The 27,323-nt window shown below is 39.7% G+C and overlaps 1 protein-coding gene across 5 annotated transcripts; it reads right to left on the bottom strand.

Annotated features, from left to right (window-relative positions):
* Window positions 1-39: 39 nt before the first annotated feature.
* On the bottom strand, window positions 40-27,131 carry usp19 (ubiquitin specific peptidase 19). 5 transcript variants are annotated; one of them, XM_088006915.1, is made up of 26 exons: window positions 26,781-27,130; window positions 21,907-22,291; window positions 20,647-20,775; window positions 20,403-20,539; window positions 19,206-19,703; window positions 18,276-18,654; window positions 17,498-17,654; window positions 17,339-17,410; window positions 17,037-17,152; window positions 16,382-16,617; window positions 16,085-16,283; window positions 15,061-15,194; window positions 14,787-14,945; window positions 14,560-14,670; window positions 14,368-14,478; window positions 14,172-14,273; window positions 13,035-13,175; window positions 12,845-12,963; window positions 12,621-12,764; window positions 11,012-11,388; window positions 9,707-9,817; window positions 9,400-9,616; window positions 7,802-7,954; window positions 7,529-7,695; window positions 6,627-6,799; window positions 40-935 (listed from the first exon to the last, which is right to left on the bottom strand). In XM_088006915.1, the coding sequence occupies exons 2-26, from the start codon at window positions 22,124-22,126 to the stop codon at window positions 795-797; spliced, it is 4,503 nt and encodes a 1,500-aa protein (XP_087863041.1). In that variant the 5' UTR covers window positions 22,127-22,291; window positions 26,781-27,130; the 3' UTR covers window positions 40-794. The 5 variants fall into 5 exon arrangements, with proteins under 5 accessions (XP_087863041.1, XP_014867956.2, XP_014867955.2 ...); XM_015012470.2 differs by having other exon boundaries at window positions 16,382-16,623; XM_015012469.2 differs by lacking the exon at window positions 40-935 and adding an exon at window positions 4,653-5,150 and having other exon boundaries at window positions 26,781-27,131.
* Between the last annotated feature and the right edge of the window lie 192 nt (window positions 27,132-27,323).

A 27,323-nucleotide genomic window follows, 5' to 3' on the forward strand; every position in this document is an offset into this window, starting at 1 on the left:
GAAGTGACAGAGGTCCAGATGAGTGAAAACATTACAGGCTTTTCCATCAGCAGTTTTATTTTAATCAACCATTTAGTTTCCACAGCAGGATTAATAATCTTTCTTACTTTATATCCGCAGTTTATGACAAACGTTGCAGGGGTTAGACTGGACAACTCAAGACAAACCTGCAACAATGAACTGGAGCAACATAGCATTTCAGCTCAGGGCAGGCGATTACAGCCTGTACAAAAATCAAGTCATGCATATTTCAGTTTATACCAAAGCCCTCTAACACTTACATCCACAGGATCAAATATTACAAGAATGGGGGAAGAAGAAAAAAAAAAGGCAAAATCTTTAAGAAAACAGAAACTCATGTCCACCCCTGCAGAAGGAAACAAAGCAACTGACTGGAGATGCTGCAGCAGAACAACTCAAAAATAATTTACACACATTTTAAACGAGCACCAATCAAACTCTACAGAATTAGCCTAAAAGTCCAAAGCGTCAGTTGGGGATGGTCCAGTCTGGTCTGATCTGGTCCAGGTTTTCAGCTTCAGACCGGCCCTGATGGTGTACAACAGGATATCCTCTGACCTCTGAATCATGGCTGCATGGTGCAGGTGTGGAAGCCGTGTTTGCAGTGGATGTATTAGACGACATATGCCAGCTTATTAAACACTAACGCGTTATGTTCAGGAAGTCACTGCTGCTCTGAGTCGAAATGAAAACAGTCGGGACCCTGGTTGACCACATCCACAACTGAGCTTTGGAAACCCCTTTTTTTTTTTTTTTTTGGGACACCACGGCAACTAGTCCACCTCCTCCATGTTACTGTAGGACGGTGCTGTGCACTCCGCAGAGTGAGCGAAAATGTCAGCTGGCACCTCCGGGGTGAGGGTGGGGGGTCCTTCAGGGTCCAGGTCTGTCCCAAACAGTGACTGGCTAGAGGCCTGGAAGATAAATCACCAGTTAAACGAAGGATCCTCAAACATTCACACTAGAGAAACAGGAAGAAACAAAAACACTTTCAGTCAAGGTTGTAGTGTGAATTTATTTAGAAAGCAGCATTAATACAGTACTGGAAGGAAATGGAAAGATATTACTTTGATTTTAATCATTTTACAGGTGGCTTCAAACTACTAACTCAGATTCCTTCAGCCTTATTCAACTCTGGATCATTTCAGATCAGAACAGAAGTGATTGTGCTCCCTGCATGACGATATTGCAACCTTCCTCATGCCTCTTCACATCAAGCTCAAAATGACACGTTCAAGTTAAAAGCACATTAACTTGGACGTCTCTGACGCATTGCATATGTCAGAGACAGGCATTCGTATACCCTAATTTTAATTTATAAGAAAACATTTGAGGATAACAGACCACCTAATGCTGCTTTAGTACCGCTTTCCCTGAGACTCAGAAATGCTCTCAGAAAAAAAAAAAACATCTGCATAAAGAAGGCAGAAATGTGAAAAATGTTGATATTGCTGCCGTTTTGCAATTTATAAATTAAATTCAATTTGATTACAATAAAAATATATGTATATATACTTTGTTACAAAAGAAATGTTCAAAATATATAGGTACAATTTCTTGCAGTGCTTTAAAATACAAAAAAATATATATATAGTCAGAAGGAAACAGAATTCTGAAATTTGAAGCTTATTCTGCAGCTTTGACTAAAAGAAAAAATATTGCTTACTACACTTCATTCCAAAAAGTAAAGTATGTTTGTGGCTTTAAATATATCATGTAAAAATATATCAAACAAATTAAGACGTAATGAACTGTTATTAGGCATGGGATGGTTTCTGGAACCAAGGTAACAGCACTGCTCCTCCCCCACATGTTGCTGAACACAAAATTTTAAAAAGCCAAGTTCAGCTAAAGAAGCCCCATCTTCTATTCAGAAAATGGAGAAACATGGCGGATAAATTATGAGCATCCTCTGCTCACTACAGTAGTTTCAGTCAGAGGTTCATCTTCAGATCATCTAACTGTATTTAAGAAGGAACTTAAACAGTTTGAGTTGAAATATTTATGCTGTGGTATTTTGAATACCAGCCCAGCCCATACCTAAAGAACATTTAAAAAAAAAAAAACAGATTACAGTGCAGAAAACATACAGGACGTGTAAAATACGACATGAAAGGGACAGAAAAGGACATTTTAAACTAAATCCACTGAATAAACCAGACAAGAACCAGGAGGAAAGAGCCTTCAGGTTGCAGCTTCACTGCAGGAGCCTTGTGCAGAGAAATGAAGGTTTCCTTCAGCAGCAGTAGCAGCAGCTAGCTTCAGGCTAGCTTCCTTACTTCAGTCTAATTAGCCCTCCTAATGTCACTGACCCACAAACAGCCTTGCAGACAAACTACCGGTTCCCAATCAGGAAGCATCAACTAGAAAGTTCCACAGCTTTCAGCTTATCAAGTCTGCTCCAGGTGACCTCAGATCACTTGGTAAAGAGTGGGCTTATTAAACCTTCAGAATGTAACTTTATATAATTTATTTTTGGAAACTGTCACTGTGCCATGACAGTATGGCATGAGACAGATAAACAAAAAAAAAAAAAAAAAAGAAGCTCCTCTATCTTCTCCAAGCGGACCTTAGCAGTGCCAATCATTTTCATGGATAGACCTCTTACCCTGCTTTCTGCTACGCTGCAGCTAGCATAGCCTGTAATGAATGCTAAGGCTAGTTAGCAATGACAGTGGATAAAGGATTTTCCTGTAATAGTAAGTTGTTTATCAGCCATTAGCACATTGAGCAGTGAATACATGAGGCTGACTGACATCGCTAAGACTTTCCTTCTGGCTCTGATTGGTTGGTCGTTTCTTCAGATGGCAACAGTAGCTCAGGGAGGAGGCAGAGGATAGCGATCTTTTCATAAGCTTTCTGACACATAGTATACTGTCAGGACATGGTGACAGTTTTTTTGGTAATTTGTTTTATTCGTTTTGTTTTTTAAACAAAAGTTACATACAGCAGTTTTAAAGCTATACATCTACCTTAGCCTCGACTACAACCCCTGGCAAAAAGTATGGAATCACCAGTCTTGGATGAGCACTCATTCAGACATTTCATGCTGTAAAACAAACTCAGATCAAAAACATGATACAATATTAAGGTCGTTCCAAAGTGCAACTTGTTGGCTTTCAGGAACACTCAAAGAAATGAAGAGAAAATATTGTGGAAGTCAGTGAATGATACTTTTATTGACCAAGCACAGGGAAATAAATATGGAATCACTCAATTCTGAGGAAAAAAGTGTGGAATCACTCAAATTGGAGGTAGAAAAAAAAGGACACACCCAGTCTATTTCCTTTCCCTAAATGGACACCTGCCCCAGATTAGATGTGCCCGTTAGTGTGCAGTTCAAAACACCTGCAGTCATGACACCTTGGAGGGCTGCTGGACGAAGTGGAGTGGTGAGAACCATGGCTCCAACAAGAGAAATGTCCCTTGAAACAAAAGAGAGGATTGTGAAACTTCTTGAAGAAGGTAACCCTTCACGCATGGTTGCTAAAGATGTGGGCTGTTCACAGTCAGCTGTATCCAAGATATGGTCCAAACACAAACAGCATGGAATGGTTGTTAAAGCCAAGCGTACTGGTAGACCAAGAAAGACATCAAAGCGTCAAGACAAACAACTTAAGGCCATTTGTCTTGAAAACCGAAAAAGTACAACTAAACAGATGAAGCATAAATGGGAGGAAGTTGGAGTCAATGTATGTGACCGAACCGTAAGAAATCGCCTAAAGGAGATGGGATTTCAATACAGGAAAGCTAAACGAAAACCAGCATTGACACCTAAACATAAAAGAACGAGACTCCAATGGGCTAAGGAGAGGCAATCATGGACTGTGGATGACTGGATGAAAGTTGTCTTCAGTGATGAGTCAAGAATCTGCATTGGACAAGGTGATGATGCTGGAACTTTTGTTTGGTGCCGTTCCAGTGAGATTTATGAAGAGGCCTGCCTGAAGAAAACAACCAAATTTCCACAGTCCTTGATGATATGGGGCTGCATGTCAGGCAAAGGCACTGGGGAGATGACTGTGGTTAATTCTTCTATCAATGCACAAGTTTACATTGACATTTTGGACAGTTTTCTCATCCCTTCAATTGAACAGATGTTTGGTGATGATGAAATAATTTTTCAAGATGACAATGCATCGTGCCATCGGGCAAAAACAGTGAAGGCATTCCTTGAAGAAAGACACATTCAGTCGATATCATGGCCTGCAAATAGTCCAGATCTCAACCCAATTGAAAACCTGTGGTGGAGATTGAAAAAAATGGTCCACAAGAAGGGTCCAACCAGCAAAGCTGATCTGGCAACTGCTATCAAAGAGAGTTGGCACCAAATTGATGCAGAATACTGTTTGTCACTCATCAAGTCCATGCCTCAAAGACTGAAAGCTGTTATAAAAGCCAAAGGTGGTGCAACTAAATACTAGTGATGTATTTTGAATGGTCTTTTGTTTATGCGTTTTTCATGATTCCACACTTTTTTCCTCAGAATTGAGTGATTCCATATTTATTTCCCTGTGTTTGGTCAATAAAAGTATCATTCACTGACTTCCACAATGTTTTCTCTTCATTTCTTTGAGTGTTCCTGAAGGCCAACAAGTTGCACTTTGGAACGACCTTAATATTGTATCATGTTTTTGATCTGAGTTTGTTTTACAGCATGAAATGTCTGAATGAGTGCTCATCCAAGACTGGTGATTCCATACTTTTTGCCAGGGGTTGTATAAGACTACTTCTCGTTTATTACTGAAACATCTACCATAGTCCCATAGAATCCTTTCAGAAAGCATGTAGTGCAATCTTCGTTTCAAATACCTCCGTTATTAGAAAGGTATTTGTCGTATTTGAAAGCATTATTATTAAAAGGTTCATCTGATTTTGTATAGAAAGGGATAAACTAAGTTAACAAAGAGAGCGATGACTGCAGTGAGCGTGGCCACCACTAGATATCGCACGCAGTCTTCATCGGGATAGTCTGACATCTTGTGCCTGCGGCGGCGGCGTGCGCCTGCCTCTTCCTCGCCTCTGTTCCTCTCTACTTGTCGGCTTCGGAGTGGGGAGCGGAACAGTCCGCGAGGCCCTTCGTCGGGCCCCTCGTCTTCCTCCTCCAGTTCCCGCCATATTAGAGAGGCCTGCGATTGGCGGAAACCGGGTGTCAGCTTCTGGGAAAAGGCGAGTTTCTAACAAACACTCAGATCACACTTGGTAATGCCACAGTGAGCTGCCTGCCGAGCAGGAGGGACGACAGGCAGGCCGGAGCTCATAACACATAAAGTATTTGTAGTTCTTAGACGCTGGAACCATAAGCTGAAGTGTCATTTATGTGTCACGGATCAATACATGGGAGTACAGAAGTGAAGTGGAAGGAAAAGAGTGGAAGGTTTTCAGAGATGACCACACCAGATCCACAGTGTGGAACATGGTGGTGGCAGTATCATGCTACAGCAGTTGGAATACAAGTGTTTAGATGAATGGAGCTGAAAATGCAGCAAAAAATAAATAAATAAATAAATAAATAAATAAATAAAAAAAGATTTTAGAGTGATTTATCTATGAGAGTTTTATTCATAAAAATCTTTGAAAACTGATCATTTTCCTTGCACTTCACATGCTGGCCTATTGGATAAAAACAACCACCAATTCTATCCACAGGGACATTGAATGTTACAAGTCAAAAATATGAGAACTTTAAAAAGATTACTATTTTTTAAAAAACAAAAAGCTAATTTAAAGAAATGACATCATATGATGACACCATTTTCATGAACCACTCCGTTTCTGATTTCCACAGATTTTGCAGCAACAACAACAACAAAAAAAGCAGCTCGCTAGTGTAGGAAATTTCTCTTTACCAATGTCAGAGAAAACAAATGCAACATGCTTATAGTGGCACACATTGGCTTAAAAATGAAATCTGTTTTTGTTTTTTACAAAACCTTATTTCTGATTATAAATTATTTTTTTCCCTCACTTTTTTCTTATAAAACATAAGAAATGACTAAATACTTTCCAACACTTGCTTCAGTCATCCCTTCTGGGAGTCCAAATAAATACAAGCTAGAAAACAAGATGGTGGCTCTGGGTGGGATAACATCACTCAAGTATGGAAACACAAAGAATACATTGGTGGAAAAACAACCCGATTATCCAGAAATTACATTTCCAAAAATAGGAAATTGGATTAAGTGATAAAAATGGATTTATTGCCCTTAGAGGCATTATAAAATGCACAACTGTTTTTAAAACATTTTGAATCGGTAAAAGGAGACTTCTGCAGGTTGGCTTTATTCATAAGAACTCAGAAAAATCTATGATTAGTGGGTGTTGTTTCTCAGACATTTTACACACATGCTGCTGTTTTGTAACCAATTAAAAGCTCCTCCTAGTGGCTGGAACATTTATTACACCAAACCTCTGAAAAGTAAATGTGAACATCTAATCAACGTGTGATTACATGGCACTATTTAACAAACAGCTTTATTTTATGTTACTATGGTTGAAGAAATTATCAACCTTTCATTTAAAGTACAGCTCAGAACCCGGGAAATAAAAGCAAAGCCTCTTTATAAAGAGAACCCTGTGGTTTCTTATGGTTGTGGCGCCCTCACCTGGCTGGCAGAGGCTCCTGTGGCTGTAGCTGACTCGGCTCCGGGTGAGAGGAAGCGTGGTGGCCTCTCCACAGGGGAGTTCCTGCGGCGGTAGAACAGGACGTAGGCGTAACGCGTCACCACCTGGCTCTCCTCCACCATTGTCACGGTGCTGTCGTCGAACAGCCGCCACCCTGTAGCCACACATAGAAGACAAACTCAGAATGCAATATAATAAAGGAGCACATTTACAGAAAGTAACAAGTGATGTTCTGATGTGAATCAGTCGCAGCGTATCTATAGGTTTCAGCACGCCAAATTTAAGACTTTTTTAATGTCACTTTGAGTAAAATTTAAGACAGAAAAAACTATAAATATAAGGTATGATTGGAGAAAGTTTCAGAATTGCAATCAAGAATGGTACAAGAAAAATGGGAATCTGGATTTGTGCCCATAACGGATGCAAAAAAAAAAAAAAAAATCTAGCTAGCTAGCAAGGGTATATTGGCCTGGAAACTAGCTGACTACTCAAGACGTTCTGTGCCTTGAGGAACAGAGTGCAATGAGGATGTTTGTGGGTGACTCAAACTTTTGCCCGACAGAAAAATATTGCGGGAAAAAGAAAAAAAAGAAATAATCCATCCACAACAAAATTTAGGATCTGTGATTAACATATTTAAGGCCATCTTAAATTTTCTTAATGAAATCAAGACATTTTAAGACCTTAATTTTAGACACCAATTTAAGACTTTCACATAACAGGGTACCAAACAGGGTAACAAAAAAAGCCCATAAGTTTTTAAGTTATTTTTTTAAACTCCGTAAAAAAAAAAAAAAAAAAAAAAAGAATGAATAAATAAAATAAAATCCCAATCAGAGTAAGCAAAAGTACACAGATACATTTGGGAAGGAGTAAAACTTACCAACATCACTGCGCTGACTGTTCTTGTCACTGGGCAGGCGAGCGTATGCCGTGTAGTGCCCTCCGATCATCCCTCCGTAGTGGTTGATGACTGCATAGAGGTCATAGATGGGGGCCTGCTGCATCTCGTCCTTCTGGCCAATGCAGAACTTACTCAGATCCAAGTTCCTGAAACCCAAAATTGTTTAAGAGGTTTAGATTTTCACTTCTAACAAGCACCTTGTGCTTTCACATGCTAAATACTCTCAGATCAGTTCACAGCAGCTGTGATCACCTGACAGGAAAGTCGACCATGTCATTGATCTTGTCTCTCCAGATGAAGCTTCTGAAGGAAAAACGTTTGAGCTGGATGATCAAAACGTTTGGCAGACGCCACAGCAGGAGCTGCTTGGAGGCCTCTCGGTGCTGCTGGCACTTTGGACAGTACCTGGAAGCAGTCGGGGAGCAGGGAGGAAATAGATCTAGCAAATTCAGCAACAAGGAACACCAATAGCTCCAGAAATATGTCAAAGAAAGATTACATTTACAGACATTTCTTTAATTACTGATTCTGTCTTCCAGAGAACTGGCAGAAATTTCCACATATTTCACTGCAAGTATTTCCATCAAGTTTTTGGAGCAAATATCTTAGTACACTTGAAATAAGACAAAAAAAAAACAAACAAAAAAAACACTTAAGTACAAGTAACTTTTTAGAAAGATATAGCGGAATTATTTGTTTGTAAACACAGTGGATGCGTGCGCAACTTGACTGATGGAAGAGGCCACTAAATGCTCACTGGTTGCCATGGTTAGCTAGAATGTTAGACAGTGTACTAAACTGTTTATCACAGTGTGATAAAATAAGTTATTCTACCAAATTAACATTAGTGAATGAGATGTGTCCTAATCACCCATAAGCATTAAATGCAGGTGAGAGGATAAATGACGAGAGAAAATTTCCTATTACTAACAATTTTTTAGCAAGTTGATCACTGTAAGATCATCGGGTCTCAATGAAATATGTCCAGTCCCCCTAAAGACGACAAACATGGAGAAGGTGAGCAATAAGGGCACCAGAATAGGGTTTTCCGAAAATGTAAGTTTTTATAAGAAAAAAGAAAAACAAAAAAAAGAAAAAATGGGGGAATCCAGATTTAGCGTGCAAAGGATAAATAAAATAAAATAATTTTGTTGTAGTTTGGTCAAGATTAGAGGGAAAATGGAGATATAGTTGAATCCATCAAGGCAGCTGATAGCGAAGCCTTCAGAAATTAAAAATGCAGTGGGTTGAACGGAAGGTAGAGTGAGGTACAGAGACGATGAGCTAAAAATAAAGAATCTGAAAACTGCAGGCCCTGCAAAGCTGCATGTGGGAGTTGCGCTGAGAGAAGGTAAAATATTTTATAGCCCAATTGTAAATAGTTTCAATAGTTAGAATGATGTATTCTTGCCTGCATTCCGAAGGAAACATGCGCAGTAAAGTGGCTGCTGACAACTTAATGTTGACCGATAATCCCTCTATAGGAGCTTGCTTAAAAAACATTTCTTAATATTGATGAGAAAACTACTAATAGCACTGTCAGATTATTTTTACTTATAACATGGGAAAATGTCTTGTTATAAGTGAAATAATCTGCCAGTGTAATTAGTACATTTTAAAATTATTAAGGAATGTTTTCCTTAAAATTACATCCTGCATCTTGCTGAAAAGTTACTTGTAAGTTAGCGTTGTCTTATTTCAAATGAACTAAGACATATGCACTAGAAACTAGACAAAATACTTGGTAAGACTTTGTGGTTTTGCAGTCCTGGAAGCATGCCTCTTAGTTGTAGTGGGAAAAATGTTTTGGAACCCTACGAGGGACTGAGGTGGTAAATATTTGTCCCTACCAGGCCTCTTCAGGTGCCAACACTTCAGGCTTGGTGAAGAGATTGAGGCACTGCTCCAGGGTGAAATGTCCCGCTCTGGCCGTCTCGCTCATGGAACTGGGGTCGTCCTCATACTCCAGCTCCTTAGAGCTGACCAGCACATACTCCTTCAGACGCTCGTTGTTCTTCCACACCAGCTCCAAGGTCGCATCATCTACCACGTCTGCGAGAGCATCCTCTGCAGAAAGCGTACGTGGGAAAATTAAAGCCAAGAAACAAAGTTGCATTTTAACTAAAATCCAATTAGAACCAATAATCGTTCTTGTACCTTTCTCATCCAGCCTTTGCTCCTTGTTGTTCGAGTCCAGCAGACCGATGTAGAACTGACTGGCATGACCCGACGCTGCCTCGCTTGGCTGTTGGTACCCTGTGACTGCAGCTGCAGACCAACACCAAAGAAGAAGAATCTCTGTTAGTGCTGGTCGATAAATCTATTTTATTAAATTATTGAATTTTGGCAGATTTAATTTTTGGAAAAATCAGGATTTTTTTTTTTTTTTTTTCCACCAATGCAGTCCTTGGGTTTTCATAGTACAGAGTGATGTCAGCATGCCCAGGGCGGCCATCTTCTATTGATTTGGACTTTGAATTTATGAGAATAAAGTCATAATATTACCAAAATAGTCATAATATTAGGAGAATGAAGTAATTTTATGAAATCTCCAACATGAAAAATAAAAAAATAAAATGAACGTTGAGGATTTTGTGAAGTTATAGTTTAGGTTTTACAGATAATAGCTAAGTGACTAACTAAATCTTTTAAAACAGAAGCATCAAATTATCAACAGGACTGAGATGGTCACATCAGGTTTCTAATGCTGGTTTTTTTTTTTTTTTTTTTTTTCATAAAAATGACATTTTTCCTTTTAATTTTCTAACTGTTCTTCTGCTAATATTTTGACTATATTCTCTTAAATATACAAAACTTCTTGCAGCCTGGCCCTAATGTTACGTCATACAACTCACAGAAGGGATGACTGAAGTAGAAAATACTTTTTACAATATTTTCTGTCAACTGGCATTTCCTACCGGTATGTTCACATATTAACTATTAATTTGCACTTTATAGTAAACATTCAGCATCTTACCATATTTAAAAGTAGCCTGAAACAAATAAATTTAAGGCCTTCTGGACTGAGACAGAAACCTCAGAATAAAATACATCTTAAAAGTGCTAACAGTCTAATACCCCTTTTCTGTTAATATGAAAAGGTCCAAGCCCACAGAATTGAAGACTTAGACTTCAAGTAAAAAAGTCAACACCATTACTAAACAATGAATAAAGTGCTTAAATTAAAGGGGTATCACAAAATTAACCTGTAAAAAACAACCAAAAACGACAAATAAATAAAATAAATAAATAAAACTGGTCAGTGTCTTCAGAAAACAAAAAGTGGCATCTTTGCTTGTTTCCTGATGGAACAGATGCTCCATGAAAATCTCATTTTGTGAATTAATCAGGTTGGAGGCGAGTTCAGGCCAGAGCCATCACTCAGCCCTGATTCGGACCGAGGCCCGCCATTTAGTGATGCCTGATGTAAAATATAAAGAAAGACTTTTTGTTGGTTTTTACCTTCTGGCCGCACCGCTTTCTCACATGTTGTCTCTTTCTCAGCCTGAGGATCCAGAGAGCAGCAGGAAGTGGAGGAAACGGACTCAGAAAACCCAGAGTCTTTAGTCCGGGTGCTGGAGAGGGAGAAGGAACCCGACGCCTCGGAATGGATCGCCGATGCCTGGCTGTATTCCCCCTGGAGCTCAGGTGGCAGAGAGGGGCTCTCCAAGTCAGCATCACCAACCTGTACATCACCGCCCGCCCCTTTGGCCTCGTCTCCGGCTCCAGCACCATCAGGAGAGCCGAGCGCCATTGGCGGTACGTCTAACCGGGACTGGGGTGTTTCAGGAGACGTTCTGCCTGACTGGAACGGGGGTTGGAATACGTTCACAGAAAACCTGCAGGGACAGAGAAATACCAGGTTTTAGTTACAGATCAGTTGGTTTCACCGGGATTCACGCAGTCATTTGCTTCTTTAGCTGATGTGATGGTACAGATTCTGAGTTTTGCTATTTATGCAACACATCTACAAAATGGTTTTGATACAGATATTTTGCAGTAATTTAAATGCTGAAACCTGGAACTTCACCACCACAGCAGCAGAATTCATGTAAACTATAAAAGTACAACTGGGTTCATCTTCTATTGTTTCACAGCTGTTATGATTTAAAAGCCATGAATGTTTCTAAGCATAGAAAAATCTATTAATGCCAACTCCTGGAAGAAAAAAAAAAAAAAAAAGAAAGCATAAGAAGAGCCTCAGATTAGGATTTCAATTTGCCATTTAGAGGCATCACTTATGATAATCCCATAGTGGATAATAACCGACATGAATTAAAATTCCTTTTAGAATGTTAATCACAAATCCTTAAAAGGGGCAGTATTATATCTTTCCCAGGCACGTAGTGCCACTTTATAGCACAATTAAGTAACCATGTAACCTTCAATTGTTATAAAATGCTATCTATATATATGAAATATAACTTTTACAAGAAATTTGACTTTATAATTTAACACCTTTAAATTGGTCCTCCGTCTCTTTAAAAACTCCTGCTTTTTTGAAACACTAAACTAAAAAATGTTTAGTGTTTCTTAACACTAAACATTTTTACTAGAACTTCACTGAGAAGTAGCTCCTATGAGCTAAGAAGTTCCACCAGATGTTTGCTAATTGCTGCTGGCTAGTCTGAAGGAGCAGAGCACAGAAGGGGTGCTTGTGAGGCAGAAGCTTGGAAACTGCAGCTCTCGGGAGAAGCTGCGCCTTGAAGGCTGCACTTGGTTCAACCAGGCTTTGTGAATAGCTGAATGGTTACCATGGAGATTAAAGGATTTGTCAAACATGCATGAAAGAATCAAGGCAAAACTCCAAGTATGTTTTTGATGACCGAATAACATTATAACAGGATGTAAAGCTAAACCAAGTACTGCCCCTTTGATCTGCATCTTGATTCATTCTATTAATATAATCTCAAAGCAAACTCTTTCAAACACTGATGATCTAATCTAATATTGTTTTATTCCCAACAAAAACAGAACTCCTGTTTTTCTTAGGGTAAGTTTAATATAAAAATGACTGGCAGAGGAAGTCAAAATGAATCAAACAGGTGAGCAGCTGAGGTGGTGTGATTACCTGGAGTAACCCTCCAGCAGTTGGGCGAGGCGGGTGTAGGACAGGCGGGACTCTGGGACGCTAATGAGGAAGGGCAGGCCTACGTTCTCAGAGTTGGGGCGACATAGACTCTTGTGACTGGGCCAGTGACTTCTCTGACAATGTCTGGGGGGACAGAAGAGAGAAAATACAGTCAAAGCTGGAGACATTCACAGTTCGGCTCTGAAATATCCCATGATGCTCACTGATTGCAGTAGCCCACTCGGTAGCAGCGGGTGCACCGCTTCAGTTTGTCTTCCTCGGACACCGGAGGTTTCAGGCAGGCAGCGCACTTTGAGATGGGGATGCTGGGCACCTGGAGTTTCTGAAAGGCAAAACGGAGCCTTTCAGCACCTCAGCTAACGGGCAGAACAACAAAAGAGTTTTCTTTATTACCTGCTGCACTCTGAGCAGCACCACTCGTTCTTTGGCCAGATCTTTGGAAAGCACCTCGAAGCAGAACAACATATCAGACGGTGACACGGTGTCCAGAGAATGGGACGGCAGGAAGATTCGCTGGAAGCGATTTTTCGCCACCTGGCAGAGAGGAAGTAGAACAAGGACTCCCATCAGTAAAACTTAAGCATTTGTTGTATTATGGTCATTTTAGTACACTCATTATTCTGATAATTAATTGGATAAAAAATATTGTAATAACTTGCTAATTTTCCACGTACCTATTTGAGCTCATTTTATACAATATTAGAAATGTATTAAAAGATGAAAACAAACAATTGAATCAATCAATTAAGAAAAACATTTTGTAGCCTAAAATCTAATAACAGCATTCCTTTAGTGATCACTTGATTATTTGGAACAAAAGATGGATCTGCAGCTAAAAAAATTTAAAAAAAAAAAAATCTATCAACGTGAAAATCGCAGCCATTTCTGTTCCATCATTGATTGTATTCAATGGCTGTTTTTACTGTAGTTGGCACTAATTATTGCTTAATTACTGAATTATTCTGTTTTCTGCATTTACATAAGAATCAGATTTATTCAGTCCCTCCAGGATTTCACGAACGTTTTTTTTATTCTTTTTGCAATCAAAAAAAATTGCAAAAATCGTTGCAACGATTTTGAGGTGCTATTTTAGAAATATTTCTTAGGAATTTTGCTATCTTTTTCTCTTTAAGCCCATCTGAAAATCTTGATTTTTAGATGATCAAGATGAAGAAAAAGAAGAGAAGCACATAGGTTTGGACACAAACATTTTATTATTATTTATACTTAAAGCTGGATTTTTGTTACTTGCTGTACTGATCACAAACTAACTTGAGATCAAGTAAGGATGAGGCAGCACTGCAGTAAAAATAATTACTGCCACTTGCAGTTGGGGAATAGCATCACTTCAAATAAATATTTTGGGTCATTTGTGTGGAAAATTTGCAATAAACAATTATGTGCAAAAAATGCAAGAATCTGTAAACTTGGCTTGTATTTCTGCAAAACATTGGTCAAAATTATGTGCATAAACAAATGTTAAGAATAAAAATATACAGAAAAAAACCCCAGAAAAAAATAAAAACTAACCTCCGCCAGTCTGAGGTTCTCAGATTTGACTCTCACACTCCTGGAGATGGATTCCAGAACCTCAGCAGTGCTGGAGTTCTCCTTGCTCACGCTAACCAGAAACTATGACACACAGTGGAAAAGTGTGTTAAAGGGGGGGTCAAAGTGCAAATGGTCATGTCAGGAAACCAGAAGAGAGAACAAATGACCATTTCACCTTGATTGGTTTTTTATGAGGTTCTTTAGCAAAGTAGAAAACAGAGAGCACTTTTTGTTTTTGTGGCAAAGGGACTGGGAGGTACAGGAAGGGGTCAAAGGTGATGGAGACCTGTAAAAAGAAATAGTAGGGAGCTTGAGACGGGGTGAAGCCAGGTCTGTCATTCCACGTTTTAGTGGAGCCGAATGTTACCTTGGAGCATGTGGGGCACACTAGCTTGGATTTAAACTGGCCTTGGAACAGATCCACGATAAACGAGTCGTTTCTCATCTTGTGCCGCTGCCATGCCTCCTCTGCCACCACCTGCAACAACAGGAAAAAAAGAAACAATCAGTTGAAAGCAAACTTTAACTTGGTTTTGCTTAATGGAAAAAAATAAGTAAATCTCCCATGGGGCCAATTTTTCACAACCAGCCCACCTCATCAAGCCGTCCGTCAGAGTCGACCGTCTCGGTGTAGGGTTTGTTCTGGATCCGGTTCAGATCCTCGTGGAGTCCGTCCAGGAGGAACGCCATGAACTCCTGCGCATCGTGCTGAGCATAACCTGTGAACTGGCTGGCCTTACTGGCCACGATCGCCTGCGAGATCAGAAGGGAATGCAGGAGTTCAGACAAGACTCGTGAAAGGGATTGTGTGAGAGAAATGGAAGAAATATTCCAAGCAAGTTAGAAAAATCCCGCTTAATTAAAACACCTTTAATTTTGATGGTTGGAAGGCATGATGAGTCCCTTTCCACAGAGCCCTGAGCAGAACGGCAAAGCCGATGGCCAGCCTGCCTCCGGTTCCCAGTGGATTACTGCAGTTGATCTCAGATTCAAATGCTCGGTCTGACAGGGAGGGAAAACTCAGAGATCAGGAGGTTTTAACCAAGACAGGAAAACATCAGTACCTTATAGTAAAGCTTCAGACGGTTCAGAGGGCCAAGATTTAACATCTTAATTTTGATTAATTAGATGGATTTTAATGTGTTAATTATTTTAACGCAATTTAAACATAGAAAAGTCTCAAATTGGAACCTTTGTAATCGCATGTTTCTAGCACACCCATAAATTTGAAGCACAAGTGACATCTGCAAACATCAATGGACAATAAAGCCGCTTCTCTTGGTTCAGTTCTGCTTCAAAAAAGTATCTGGTGGGATGCTGAAAGACTGTCGTTGAGCTCAAGTTGTGCTGGAAGGCTTTAGCTTATCAGCTAAACTATTCAAGCCTAAATTAGCATCTCAATGCTAAACATGTAGCAACAGCACAGACGTCCCCAACGCTAATGTCAGTGTCCACATTTCTAAAGCAGTTACATCAATGATCAGGGCTTCCTGGAACACTTTGCACCTATTTGACAATTGAAAATCCCAAAGAGATTAAAAACAATAAATACCTTTTTTGTTGAGCTCATATATCTATTTATTGAGTAATTCAGCAGCAAAAAGGGTACTTGAATTGAAAATCTTGCTTATTTTGCATAGTTTAATTAAAATGCAATAAATTAATTTCAGCTAATTAAATTAATTCAATTACAAATTTGAAGTTTCCACTAATTCTATACAAGGTAAATTACCCTTAAGAACAAGCTCCTAATGTTCTGCATTAATCACTAGTGTTTTAAAGCTTGAACAGCTAAAAGTGATGCAGATAAATTCTGTTGATGTTGAATAAACCATTTGGTTCCTGGTTAGATGATCATGGATCACCCAGAGCAGTAACCTGGTTGTGTTTACCATGGAAGTAATCCCTCAGTTCTCTGGTGTTGGACAGGGATTGGATGACGCTGTTCATGAAGCAGGTGTTGCCCAGGTTAACCAGTCCTGTGAATCCAGGCAGACACACCTTCTTCTCCTCCTCTTCCTCGTGGCACTCGTTAGTAGCAGGTGGTGCATGCGTCATGGGCTGCACCATGCAAGTAGGCTTGGGCTGAGGCTTGAAACACAAGCACACATTTCCCCACTTATCTTCACACACATCTTAGTTTATGTTGCTTGCTTCAGCTGGAGTAACCTGTTGTGTTTTCCCCTCACCGTGGTTACCGTCGGCTCCGCCTTGGTGATGTTAACATGCTCAGAGACTGAGCGGGGAGCTACGGTATCCAGACCCGTTTCCTCCACTCCTCTGGGAGACGCCTTGGGCGCCTTGGTGGGCTCCTCTCCGACCCTCGGGGGTTCCTCCTTGGCTGGGAGGCTGTGCTGACTGCTGCCTGGCTGGCTCTTCTCCATGCAGGCAGGGCTGGAGGGCACAGCAACCTTAGCACCACCCACTGCACCTTAAACAGGACAACAAAGCCTGTGGTTAGAAGATCACCAACAGACTCACCGTGAATTGTGCTACATATTAATTACAGATTTCCTAAAAAATGATTCATTTTGCTTAAAAACAATTCTGGAGAAAGCTAAGCCTGCCATGATAAATTTTGCTGGACAGTAAATTGGCCCAGAGGTTATCACGATAAACAATAATACTGCTGTTTTCAAGTAATATAATGGCAAAGGTATAATAATGCAACAACACATTCTGAAAAATCAATAAACTTTAAAATTCTAATGAACATTTAACACTGGGACTAGAAGACTTTTTAAATATCCAAAATAAACAGAAAGAACAAATAAAATGAATTATTAAATTCTTTAAAGTCTTTGAGAGAACTAAATGGGACTAAATAGAAAGCTGGCAGCAGACCTTGTGAGGCCGGGGCCTCCAGGCCGCCCCAGCGCTGGCTGTGTCTCTTCTTCAGGGTGATGTCCAGGCGGGACGGGGTGAAGGAGTAGCTGCACTGCTCCGGCTGGATCAGGTTCCTGACACACAGGAGGTCACATCGCACTTTTTCAAATAGCTCGCCTTTATGCCATCAACTTCATGCAGAACTTGTACTTTTTCAGACCTTCGTTTCAAAGTGTTAGTATTAGTTGGAAATAGCAACTAGGCAATTTCCTTCATGCTGTTGTTAACCAGTTATAAGGAAGTCAGAGCAGAGCAGCTACCTGAGTTTAACTTGCCACTTGAACACCGTGTTTGGCCCACAGCCTGAATGAAGCCGAAGAAAGTTCACGTCGCTGTCAAAGAGCAAACAATAAGTCACTGGTTCTGATAAACCAAGAGGCAAAGCTTCTGCTTTTTAGCAGCATTTTCAGGTGAGCCACCTTGTCTGGAAGATGAGAGTGAAGTCCTGCTCTCTGAAGATGACCCTGGCTGTTTCCCTGCAGATCCCCTTCATGTAAACGTTGACCACCATCAGGTCTGTGCCCTTCTCGTACGAGTCGTTTTTCACCAATGGCAGGTTGACCATCGGCTCGGGGGCTGCAGGGGATTTTTATAGACAAAAAAACCTGAACCAACAAGTGATAAATAAAAAAAAAAATACAGAATGCTTCCTCAGTTCCATTTTTCTGGACAGGATGTGATCGCGGTTTAGCCCCAGGGTATTAGAAGCCTGACAGGCCACCAGGCTTTACTTTGTACATATCAAATATCAAAGCCTTAAGGCAAACTGCAAGTATCAATAATGATGTAAATAGGGGGACGCAGATTTTAGGGCATTTGCACTGCAAGGGCAGACACAAGGTTGTTGATATTTTTGAAAATCACTGCAGAAACATGGACCTGGCATTCTGCTCCACTCATATTCATGTCCAGTTTAACAATGAAGCTTGGTATGACATTCAACTCACTCCGTTTTCAGATAATAAAGCATCAGTAATCTTTAGCAGTATATTATTTATTTAAAATATTATTTGATTATACAGAAACACTAGTTTTTTTAGTCCACTGTTGTATTTTCTTTGTCCAAAAGTGCACCTTGGGACGTTTTCTGGGAGTGTTTGTAACGTTCTCAAACTAATGGTAATGATTAAAGAGTTAGAATAATCCCAGCTTCCTCAAAATATTTCCATTTAAATTGATTCTTTATTTGTAACCAACCTTCCTGTTGCATCATCTCCAGAGTGGGCTCTTCCTTTGACTGGTCCCGTTTCTCCTCTCCGTCAGAAGTGCTTGACTTCGGCGTTAGACCTGCTGATTGCCTCTGCCTGTGAGCTGCGCCGGCAGCCGGTTCTGGTAGCGTCTCTGTTATCCCAGGCTGCTGGGATATGAATGCGTCCTGCTGGGATTCGCGCTTGGTGGGTTTTCCTTGCAGCTCAGGGTCAGTTCCGTCTCTCGGCATCTGTGGAGTAGAATCCGTGTTCTTGTTGGATTTGGCTGGGTTCTGGAAGCAATCAGTGATTTCAGGAGCCGTTAGCTGGCCGTCAGTCCCAGGTATTGTTGTTTCGGACACGTCTGATGACTCGTCTGTCTTCACCACCTTCACACAAAAAGATAGATATTAGTGTTCTGGAGGCAACAAAAGACATATGTTAGCACGCCATTGACTTTAGACTGAATATCTAAAGTCAATGGATTCTTTCACTACTTTTCTTCTCCAGAAGGAAGCAGGTTACCAAATTTCAGTTTAAACCAAAGTCAGGTGTAACATGATATCAGCATGTCCAGAAGTCTTCATTATCCAGGCTGCAGTGATACAAAGTGATATTTTTTCACTCTAATAAAAAGGAAGAATCGCCTTTTATTTTAGAGATAAAGATCCCAACCACACAAGGCTTTTAAAGTCTGAACAAAAAAAGATTAAACAAAGAAAATGAAAAAAATAATCTTCCAGGTTCTTACTGTAGTAGATCATTTCTCCAGCCAACATATTACAACTTGGTAAATAATATAAATAAATAAAAATTTCTGATTGACCAAGAGACTTCTCTCAGGGCAAACACTTGAGAATCTGAAACATTTTCTTTTTTGAAGCAATAAGTGGTTCTCAGAACAAAACTGAGCAGAGGCTTTAGACGAGCACCGTCTCACCTGAGCTCTGACTCCAGCAGCCGCCCCTGGGGCTCCAGATTCCTGGCTGCCTCCCTCCTTCTCTTCTCTGTTGTCTTCATGTCTGTGTGAGCTGGGATGAGGAATTTTACCATCAGCTGCAGTAGATTTGACAGAGGTGGGCTCCCCTTCTGCATCTTTGCTCATGTTGGGCAGCCGCAAAGTGTGTTCCTGAGATGGCTGCTCGCCTTTTGCGGCTGCCCTTGGCACGATGCTGGCGCCCGAGCGGTCGTCGGAGCCCTTTTTCACCTGGACTGAGTCCGCGGCCACCTTGTCGCCCGCTTTGTTTTTGAAGCAGCGCTTGAAAACGCGCTCGGGTCTGCCAGCGCTGCGGCTCTGCTCGTTGTGTGCGGGTGACGAGGGAGGCTGAGGCTGCAGCTGCTCTAAAGCTAATCTGGCTTTCTCTGACGACTTCAAGGTGGAAGGTTTGGTTTCATTTCTGGACTCTGGTCGGGCCACGTCCTTTTCCTTCTTATTTGACTGAAAGAGTTGAGAAAAGAAATTAGGCCATTTAACAAACACCAACATGGTGATCTTAGCAATTAGCTTTTGAAATTAACTGTAGAAAAAAAATTATTTTCTTCTGGTTGCCTTTCATCTTAAGTGGGTTTTTGGCTTCTGAATTTAAAACCACCAAGTTTATTAAAGGAAATGTAAAGTTGCTGTTGCTTTGCAATAGAGAAAAAAAATTCTATATAGAATCACAATTCTGAGTCTTGGGAATTCTAAATTGATTTAAAATGCTCAAATATCAATTTTAAAATGTGCTGAAGTTGTACGTTTTTGCCACTCTTACTTGTGAGTAATGCGGTACTGCATACCGCATTACGTGTCCACCATAATGCAGAATAGTATGTAACCTTATAGAAATGTATTAAATAAATGTTCCACTTCTTTACACTGTCTTTTCATCTTGTCACACAATTTCAACAATATCTCCAGGATGTTTGAATAGACAAATTGGTTTCTGAATTAAAAATCATTTGAGTCAAATCATGACCCTAACAATGGAATCTGAAAGATTCACATCTCTGCTTTGCAATCCCACTCACAACTTTAGACAGATGCATATTGTAATTTTAGTAATACTAAAGTAAAATATATTTCAGTCTAAAGTTTGAACGCAGATGTATTTTGAAGGACAGCAGAAAGAGGAAGAAAAACATTGAAGTGACTCACCTTGAGAGACGGCCAAATGTGAAACGGAATCTTCTTGTGCAAAATGAGATGCAAAAATCCACCTTTCTCCTTGTACTGTGCTTTACTGCACGAGGCCTCGATTTCCTCCTGCAACTGACAGCTCCACTGCCGCCCATCTGAACAATTACAGACAAACCAAAATACAGTCAAAAGGAATATTTACAAACACCTGCCTGAATCCATTTCACTTAGTTGCAGTTATTAAGGTTTTAGCAAAACCAACCTGGGAAAGACACATTGCACTGTGTGTCGGTGAAAGTGGTGTTGATGTCCTCTATCCTCTGCACTCCATCTCCACAGCGCAGTCTGACCGTCACTTCATTCACGTTCTGCTTCCAGTCCACAAACACATCTAGAAAAAGGTTATAGATTAAAGAAGTGAACCAGTCTGTACTGGAAGCACAGACTGGTTCAATCCAGTACACAGAAATACACATGACCATCTGATGTTCAGAAAAGATGCTGCTGAAACATTCAAACATTAAAATGGTCGTAATTAATTTATCACATCTAAAGAACTGCAAAGTCGGAATTGTTCTAGTGTCATAATAAAGGCAACAATCCAGAGGTCTAAAAAATAAAAAACAATATTCATGTTATAGAGGGAGAATAAATAAAAATGGCACATGGAAAAACAACTATTTCCACATAAAAAAACACTGATGTGAATATCCCTATAAAAGTATGCACTTGCTATAAAAAATGTTTAACAGAAACAGATGTTTTGCACACATAAATGGACATCATTTAAATTTTAGAAAAAAAAATAAAAAATCAGACTGTTTATACTATTATAGCATTTCTCACTGAATCATTTTCAGTTTGAACTGTTCAAAAGTGATGAATCAGCTAAAACAGACGGTGAACCTCAGAATAGCCATTATTGTAACGCATTCACATTTTCTACAAGCTCACGTTGATATAACATCTTCCAGCTGAAAACATGTTTATATATATATATACACACACACACACACACACACACACAAAACAAACAAACTCATTTTTTGCTAAGTTTTTGCGCTACGATGAGGTCATTTTTCAGCCCCATCAAAATGGATGCATTTCGCAAAATTTCAATGGAAGCACTTTTTTTGCATCACAAGTCATGCAATCAACAACCAAATGTTACTGCTGGCGAAAACATTGAAGAGGACAACAGGAAGTGGTAGAACGATCTTTTCTTTTTTCTGGACATCTGTTGCTGCCATGATTTTAAATGACTTATAGCATGAACAAGCTTATTCGTGCATGATTTAAATTTCATTTATTATTTAACAGAAACACTGCAATTGCAAAATTGTGGTGTTTTTTTTTATCTTGGCAGAATATAAATAAAGAATTAGACACATTTCTAATGGAAACACAGCAACAAAGGAGCAGCACTGCACCACTCCAAGTTATCCAGTGATTACCCACAGTAATCTCAACCAGTCAAATAAACTGGTTACTTCAGTAGCATGAGTATTTTATTTATTCTCACCTTTCTTGACCTCTGCCAGAACACCATCCAGTGCTGCATTGGCTGCTGCTGCCTTCTTGGCCTCTCTGCTCTCCTGGTTGGCCTTGTCCTTCTGTTTCTTCTTACTGGTGCTGCTGGTCTGTTCTGAGCCATTTTCCCTAGCGCCTCCTCGTTGCTGAGCCCCACTACGACGCCCCGCCGTCTCGCTACCAGCTACCCGGTCCCCGCCGCTGCTGGCCATCTTCAGGCACTTAGCGCTAACCGGCCGCCCGTCGCCAGAATCACTACCGCTGCTGGGCTCGGAATCTGAGGTGTGCCTCTTCCTGCCTGGCCCGGCTATCTTGGCGACGATACTGGTCTGAACTCTCCCAGAACAGAATCAGGGTGCTGATCGCGGTGTGGGAACCTGCAGCAGAAGACAGAGGGCATTTCTGAAGCAAAATAACAACAACATAGAAATGTAGGTAACACTTTATTTGAAGGGGGTTGAATAAGACTGTCATGACACTTTCATTAACATGACATAACACTAGAGGTGTGCCGATCGATCGGTCACCGATCATAATCGGGCCGATTTTCGTGAAAAAGTGCATGATCGGTGATCGGCGATCATTGGCTCTTGTTGCCGATACCGATCATCTCATTTCGCAGCCTGCTTGTGCAGCTGGTCTCCTCTTTCCTTCACTCTGCGCAAACGCGCAGCAACAAATCCTAAGCGATGTGGAACTATAACGCACTGAGTTAATGGGGAAGTTTGCGTGTTGCGGCGGAAAATTGAAGCACGTCAAAATGCATCAACACAACGAAGCTAATACGACATAAAAACAAAGCCATACTTGACGGAGTTTGGCTACATCGAGGCTCACTGCAGTAAAAAAGACATACGGAGGATCAGATAGCAGGTAAAGCAGCGCACAGCTACAAACACTCACCCGGATTAGCATGACGGTCAGAAAGCTAAACAAATAACCCGCAAAATTATTTAAGTCTTCGAGCTGCGATGTCAGACGCTGGTTCTGATCTCCTGTTGAACCGCTGCTACGCTACAGGTAGTAATATTTCACAGACGGAGCTTCGCTTCTGCTCCACCTGGTAGTGACTCTCACACCGAACCTCTGCTTAAAGCTGCAGCATCTAACTTAAAAAAATACATTTTACATACGTTTTAAAACTTTCACTGACCTAACATGAGACAGATAATCTCTGAAAAAATAATCGATCTCCTCCCTGATCTGCATAATTACTCCGCTCAGTCAGAAACAGCCAATCAGAGCGAGCAGTAATCAGCTAGCCGCCATGCTATCAGGAAGTTTTCATTCAGTAACTCTGGATTGTTTATTGTAATGGAACCTGTTTTTGCCTTTGAATGTTAAGTTTTATACTTGAATTTTTTTGGCAATGTTGAGAGGTTTTATTTTGGCTCTTTGCGTTATTTAGCCTCGTCAGAGTCTTCATATGTTATCAGTCTGTTAAAGATAGTATTATCAATACCAGTACAATTTGCACAATGCCTGTTTTGTTTAGTTTTCTTCTTGAAAAAAGTTATTAAAAACAAGTTTTTGTCTAAATTAAGGTGAATTCATGGTTCCTTTTTCCACATAATGTAACTGGTAGTGTTTATGATAAAAATAATAATAATAATAATAATAATTATGTGATCGGTATCGGTGATCGGTATCGGTGTATCGGCCCTCATGGGTGATCGGTATCGGTAGGAAAAAACCTGATCGGCACATCCCTACATAACACCTGTCATGAACATGAATTAGCCTTCATGAATATTTATGACTGTTGTCATAAAGCATCATTTGGTAAATTATGACACTTTTAATACAAAGTTGACATTATTCAAAATGTCTTTATGACAACTTGACATTAACCAAGAAATCATTACTGTTTAAACTTTACCTTTAATAACATAAAGTTACCTAATTTTTAAAGTGCAATCAGTAATACTTTTATAACAAATTTATATCAGTAATGATTTCTTGGTTAATGTCAAATTGTCATAACAAAGACATTTTGAATAATGTCAACTTTGTAATAAAAGTGTCATAATTTACCGAATGACGCTTTATGACAACAGTCATAAATATTCATGAAGGCTTATTCATGTTCATGACAGGTGTTATGTCATGTTTATGAAAGTGTCATGTCAGTCTTATTCACCCCCCTTCAAATAAAGTGTTACCGAAATGTAAATATGAATCCTGTCTGCAAACTGTGGCACAATTAATAGTAAGAACTTGAGAAAAAAATAGTAAGCTAACTTCTCCTCGCATAGATCAGGGCCACCCTAAAGAGCATTAACCTTTGCAAACACACACAATGCTACAAAATATGTAAAGAAAAATCAACTTTTAGAATGTTTTTTTTTATTCACTATCCAATGAATATTACGTTCATTTAGCATAAATGTTGCCCCATACCTTTTGATTTTAGGTGGCCATGAGTTCTATGGTGGAAAGTCTTAATTATCAGATTATATATTATGACTTTATCAAGAGATAATACAATTTTCATTATAATCCGCTCTCCTGATGAGAAAACATTCAATGTTTATACTAGTTATCCTTTTTTTTTTATTGTATTCTCAGGTCTTATAGTTATTTGTAGCAGAGTGAGGCAGCCAAACGGTTTTTTTTTTATGTTTGTCTTGTCAGAAACTTTTCCATGTCTTGCTTGCTTTAGCTTAAGGAGCAAAGTGTTTTGATCAATCTGACAGGCAGCCAATCAAAAACAAGCATCAGAAATAACATTTAAATAAACGATTTTAACTTGAATATTATTTTAAAAAACTGAAAAACAAAATTGAAATTATGATGAAAAATTTAAGATTGAAAAATTTGAGAATATTTTTGAGTTTCTTTCCCCCTCATTTTTCCTCCAACTTTCTAAAGCCCCTACAGCGTCCCCTGGCGGTCGCTACTATGAAAAACACGGCAGTATTTTCAATCTCGACATTCATCAGCGAAAACATTTTACTATGATCCTTTGTCATTTAGCTTAGACTCCACGTTTGTTTTAACAAAACCTCTAGTGAGCTTCACAACTTTTTAGAAACTGCTGGTTTAGAGGGTTTTATGTGAAACAAAACGAAACCAAACCGGACAGCTACCTGGAAACAAGAGCATGACTTAAACCAGCAGTGACAATTAAAAAACAAAATAAAAAGTCATAAGAAAGATGAAGTAAATCACACTGATGGCATACAGTGACTGACCAACAATTAGCTCTGAACTTTCAAAACTCGTTCCATCATCATCTTCTATACATGCGTTTTGTGTATAGAAGATGCACAAAATTCATGCATGATTTAAATTTCATTTATTATTTAACAGAAACACTGCAATTGCAAAATTGTGGGGAGTTTTTTTTTATCTTAGCAGAATATAAATAAAGAATTAGACACATTTGTAATGGAAACACAGCAACAAAGGAGCAGCACTGCACCACTCCAAGTTATCCAGTGATTACCCACAGTAATTTCAACCAGTCAAATAAACTGGTTGAAATTATGTGGGTATGTTCATTATAAAGTGTCTATTGTTTCAATCTGTGTTTAATGTTGCGTGTAAACTTTAATTTCAAAAGCTTAATTTCCATTTTGAATCATGCAGCAATACATCTAAACCGTTACCTTCCGCTTTGTGTTCATAACGCAGATTTAATTTGTTCTGCTTGTTCCTTAAGCACATCTTACCATGCTGTTTGTTCACCGATTATTTTTTGTAAACCTAAAAAGCGTCTGGACATTTACTGAGATTAAAATACACACAAAAGATATTAATTATGTGACATATGAGGGCAACTGACTGCACTTGATGGTATTAAGGGCATCAAGTTGAATACAAACAATGACCACAACTTTTTTAGATTAAAAAATGTGAATACTTTTACAAGGAGCCTCAGATTTATATCTGAGGCTCCTGTTATCAACTTTTAAAGATAATTTAATCACTGAATGTATCTCTGAAGAATACATTCATTTCTGGATTTTAAATATCAGTCATATGAATTAGCAAATATTTTATGTGAAATATGTACGTTTTAAAACGTACAGACATACGTTACTTAGTGTTTCAGGTATATAAAGCTGGGGCGAAAAGAGTTAGAAGCTCCTTGATATACAAACATTAGGGTGTTTTAAGCCAATTAGGAGCAGGTTTCAAATGACAACGCTGAAGGGGAACACGGCCATTACAAAAGAGCCTAGGCTCTTTTCCCTAGCCAAACAAAACATTCAGCAAGTACCGTACGATAAAAGTAAATAATAAATAGAGCAACATAACAGCGTTTTAGTGCGCATTTATTGAGATACGAACCCTGCTCATAAATGCAAATGGCTTTATTAGACGACTCGCCCTTACAATTGGCAGCTCAGTAGCTGGTGAGCTAGCCGCCTGAAAATAATAGCGTTTAATGTCCTCGCATGTCTATTAAAAAATTTAACTACCACAACTGCGGTGTCCCAATGGACAACATTTAGTCATTAGACCTAAAACGTACATGTGTAAACAAAGTAATTATTCACCGGTGCGCTAACTTCTCCTTTCCGATAATTTCACTATAAAGGTTGTACTGATCCATTATTATTATTATTATTATTATTGTCATCATTATCATTTCTCCAAGTCCATGGCAGCTGTTAGTGCAAACAATTCATAGATGAGGTCGCTAAACCTGATATGCAGCAGCGCAGCACTTCTACCCGCAGAGAGTAGGAAAGGCTCAACGGCTAATGTCATTAGCAACATGCTAACTGTAACTGAAACGAAGGGTTGACACGGCTACCAGACAATAAATAAACGCTTCCTGACATTTCGTGACAACAAGCTTCCGGGTGTTTTAAACCCTAATTTCTCCTATCACAGTGAAACTGAAGGCCTACTTACCTTTAACGTGGTTGTATATCCGCCTGAACTCACAATAGCGGGCGACTCCTTGGCGCACTCTCCGGCTGCTGCTAAGCTTCTTCACGGCCTCGGGCTGCCGCGCTGTTTCAGCCCGGACCCAAACCCCCGCAGTCTACGGTGTTTCTAGAATGTTCTACATCTAACCAGGACCCATTTCTGTCAAACTAGCACGGCTTTTCAGATACTAAAGCAGAACACAATGTCCAAAATCGAACTTACTGCGTTTGTGTCATTGTCTTCGGCGGGTAGAACCTACTTTGTGGGAAACAAAATATAATACTGCCCCACCAGACCTGAAATGACTGCCAGTCTGCGCTACTTCCTGAATACCACGCACACGTGATCTGAATACAGTCTCAGTCTCTCTCTCTCTCTCTCTCTCTCGCTCGCTCATTGGCAACTTGGGGTCCTGCGAGCGTGAGAGATCTCCAGTCGGTTTACTTAACAGGTAAAAGTCTCAGAATCATTGCGAAATTAAAATTTTCAGTTGTTAATTAAAAGCACATTTGTGTGTGTTGAAGT

This window comes from Poecilia mexicana, unplaced genomic scaffold, assembly GCF_051168715.1.
Source record: "Poecilia mexicana isolate PSO_F unplaced genomic scaffold, ASM5116871v1 scaffold_7, whole genome shotgun sequence".
Classification (NCBI taxonomy): Eukaryota; Metazoa; Chordata; class Actinopteri; order Cyprinodontiformes; family Poeciliidae; genus Poecilia; species Poecilia mexicana.

Excerpts from the sequence above, each read along its gene's own strand:
- usp19 (XM_015012467.2), bottom strand. The coding sequence starts at position 22,126 with ATGGCCAGCAGCGGCGGGGACCGGGTAGCTGGTAGCGAGACGGCGGGG. Across the intron at positions 14,274-14,367 it reads CTCATAAAAAACCAATCAAG|TTTCTGGTTAGCGTGAGCAA; the intron begins GTGAAATGGTCA and ends TGTGTGTCATAG. Across the intron at positions 5,151-6,626 it reads CAGGAGCCTCTGCCAGCCAG|GCCTCTCTAATATGGCGGGA; the intron begins GTGAGGGCGCCA and ends CGCCAATCGCAG.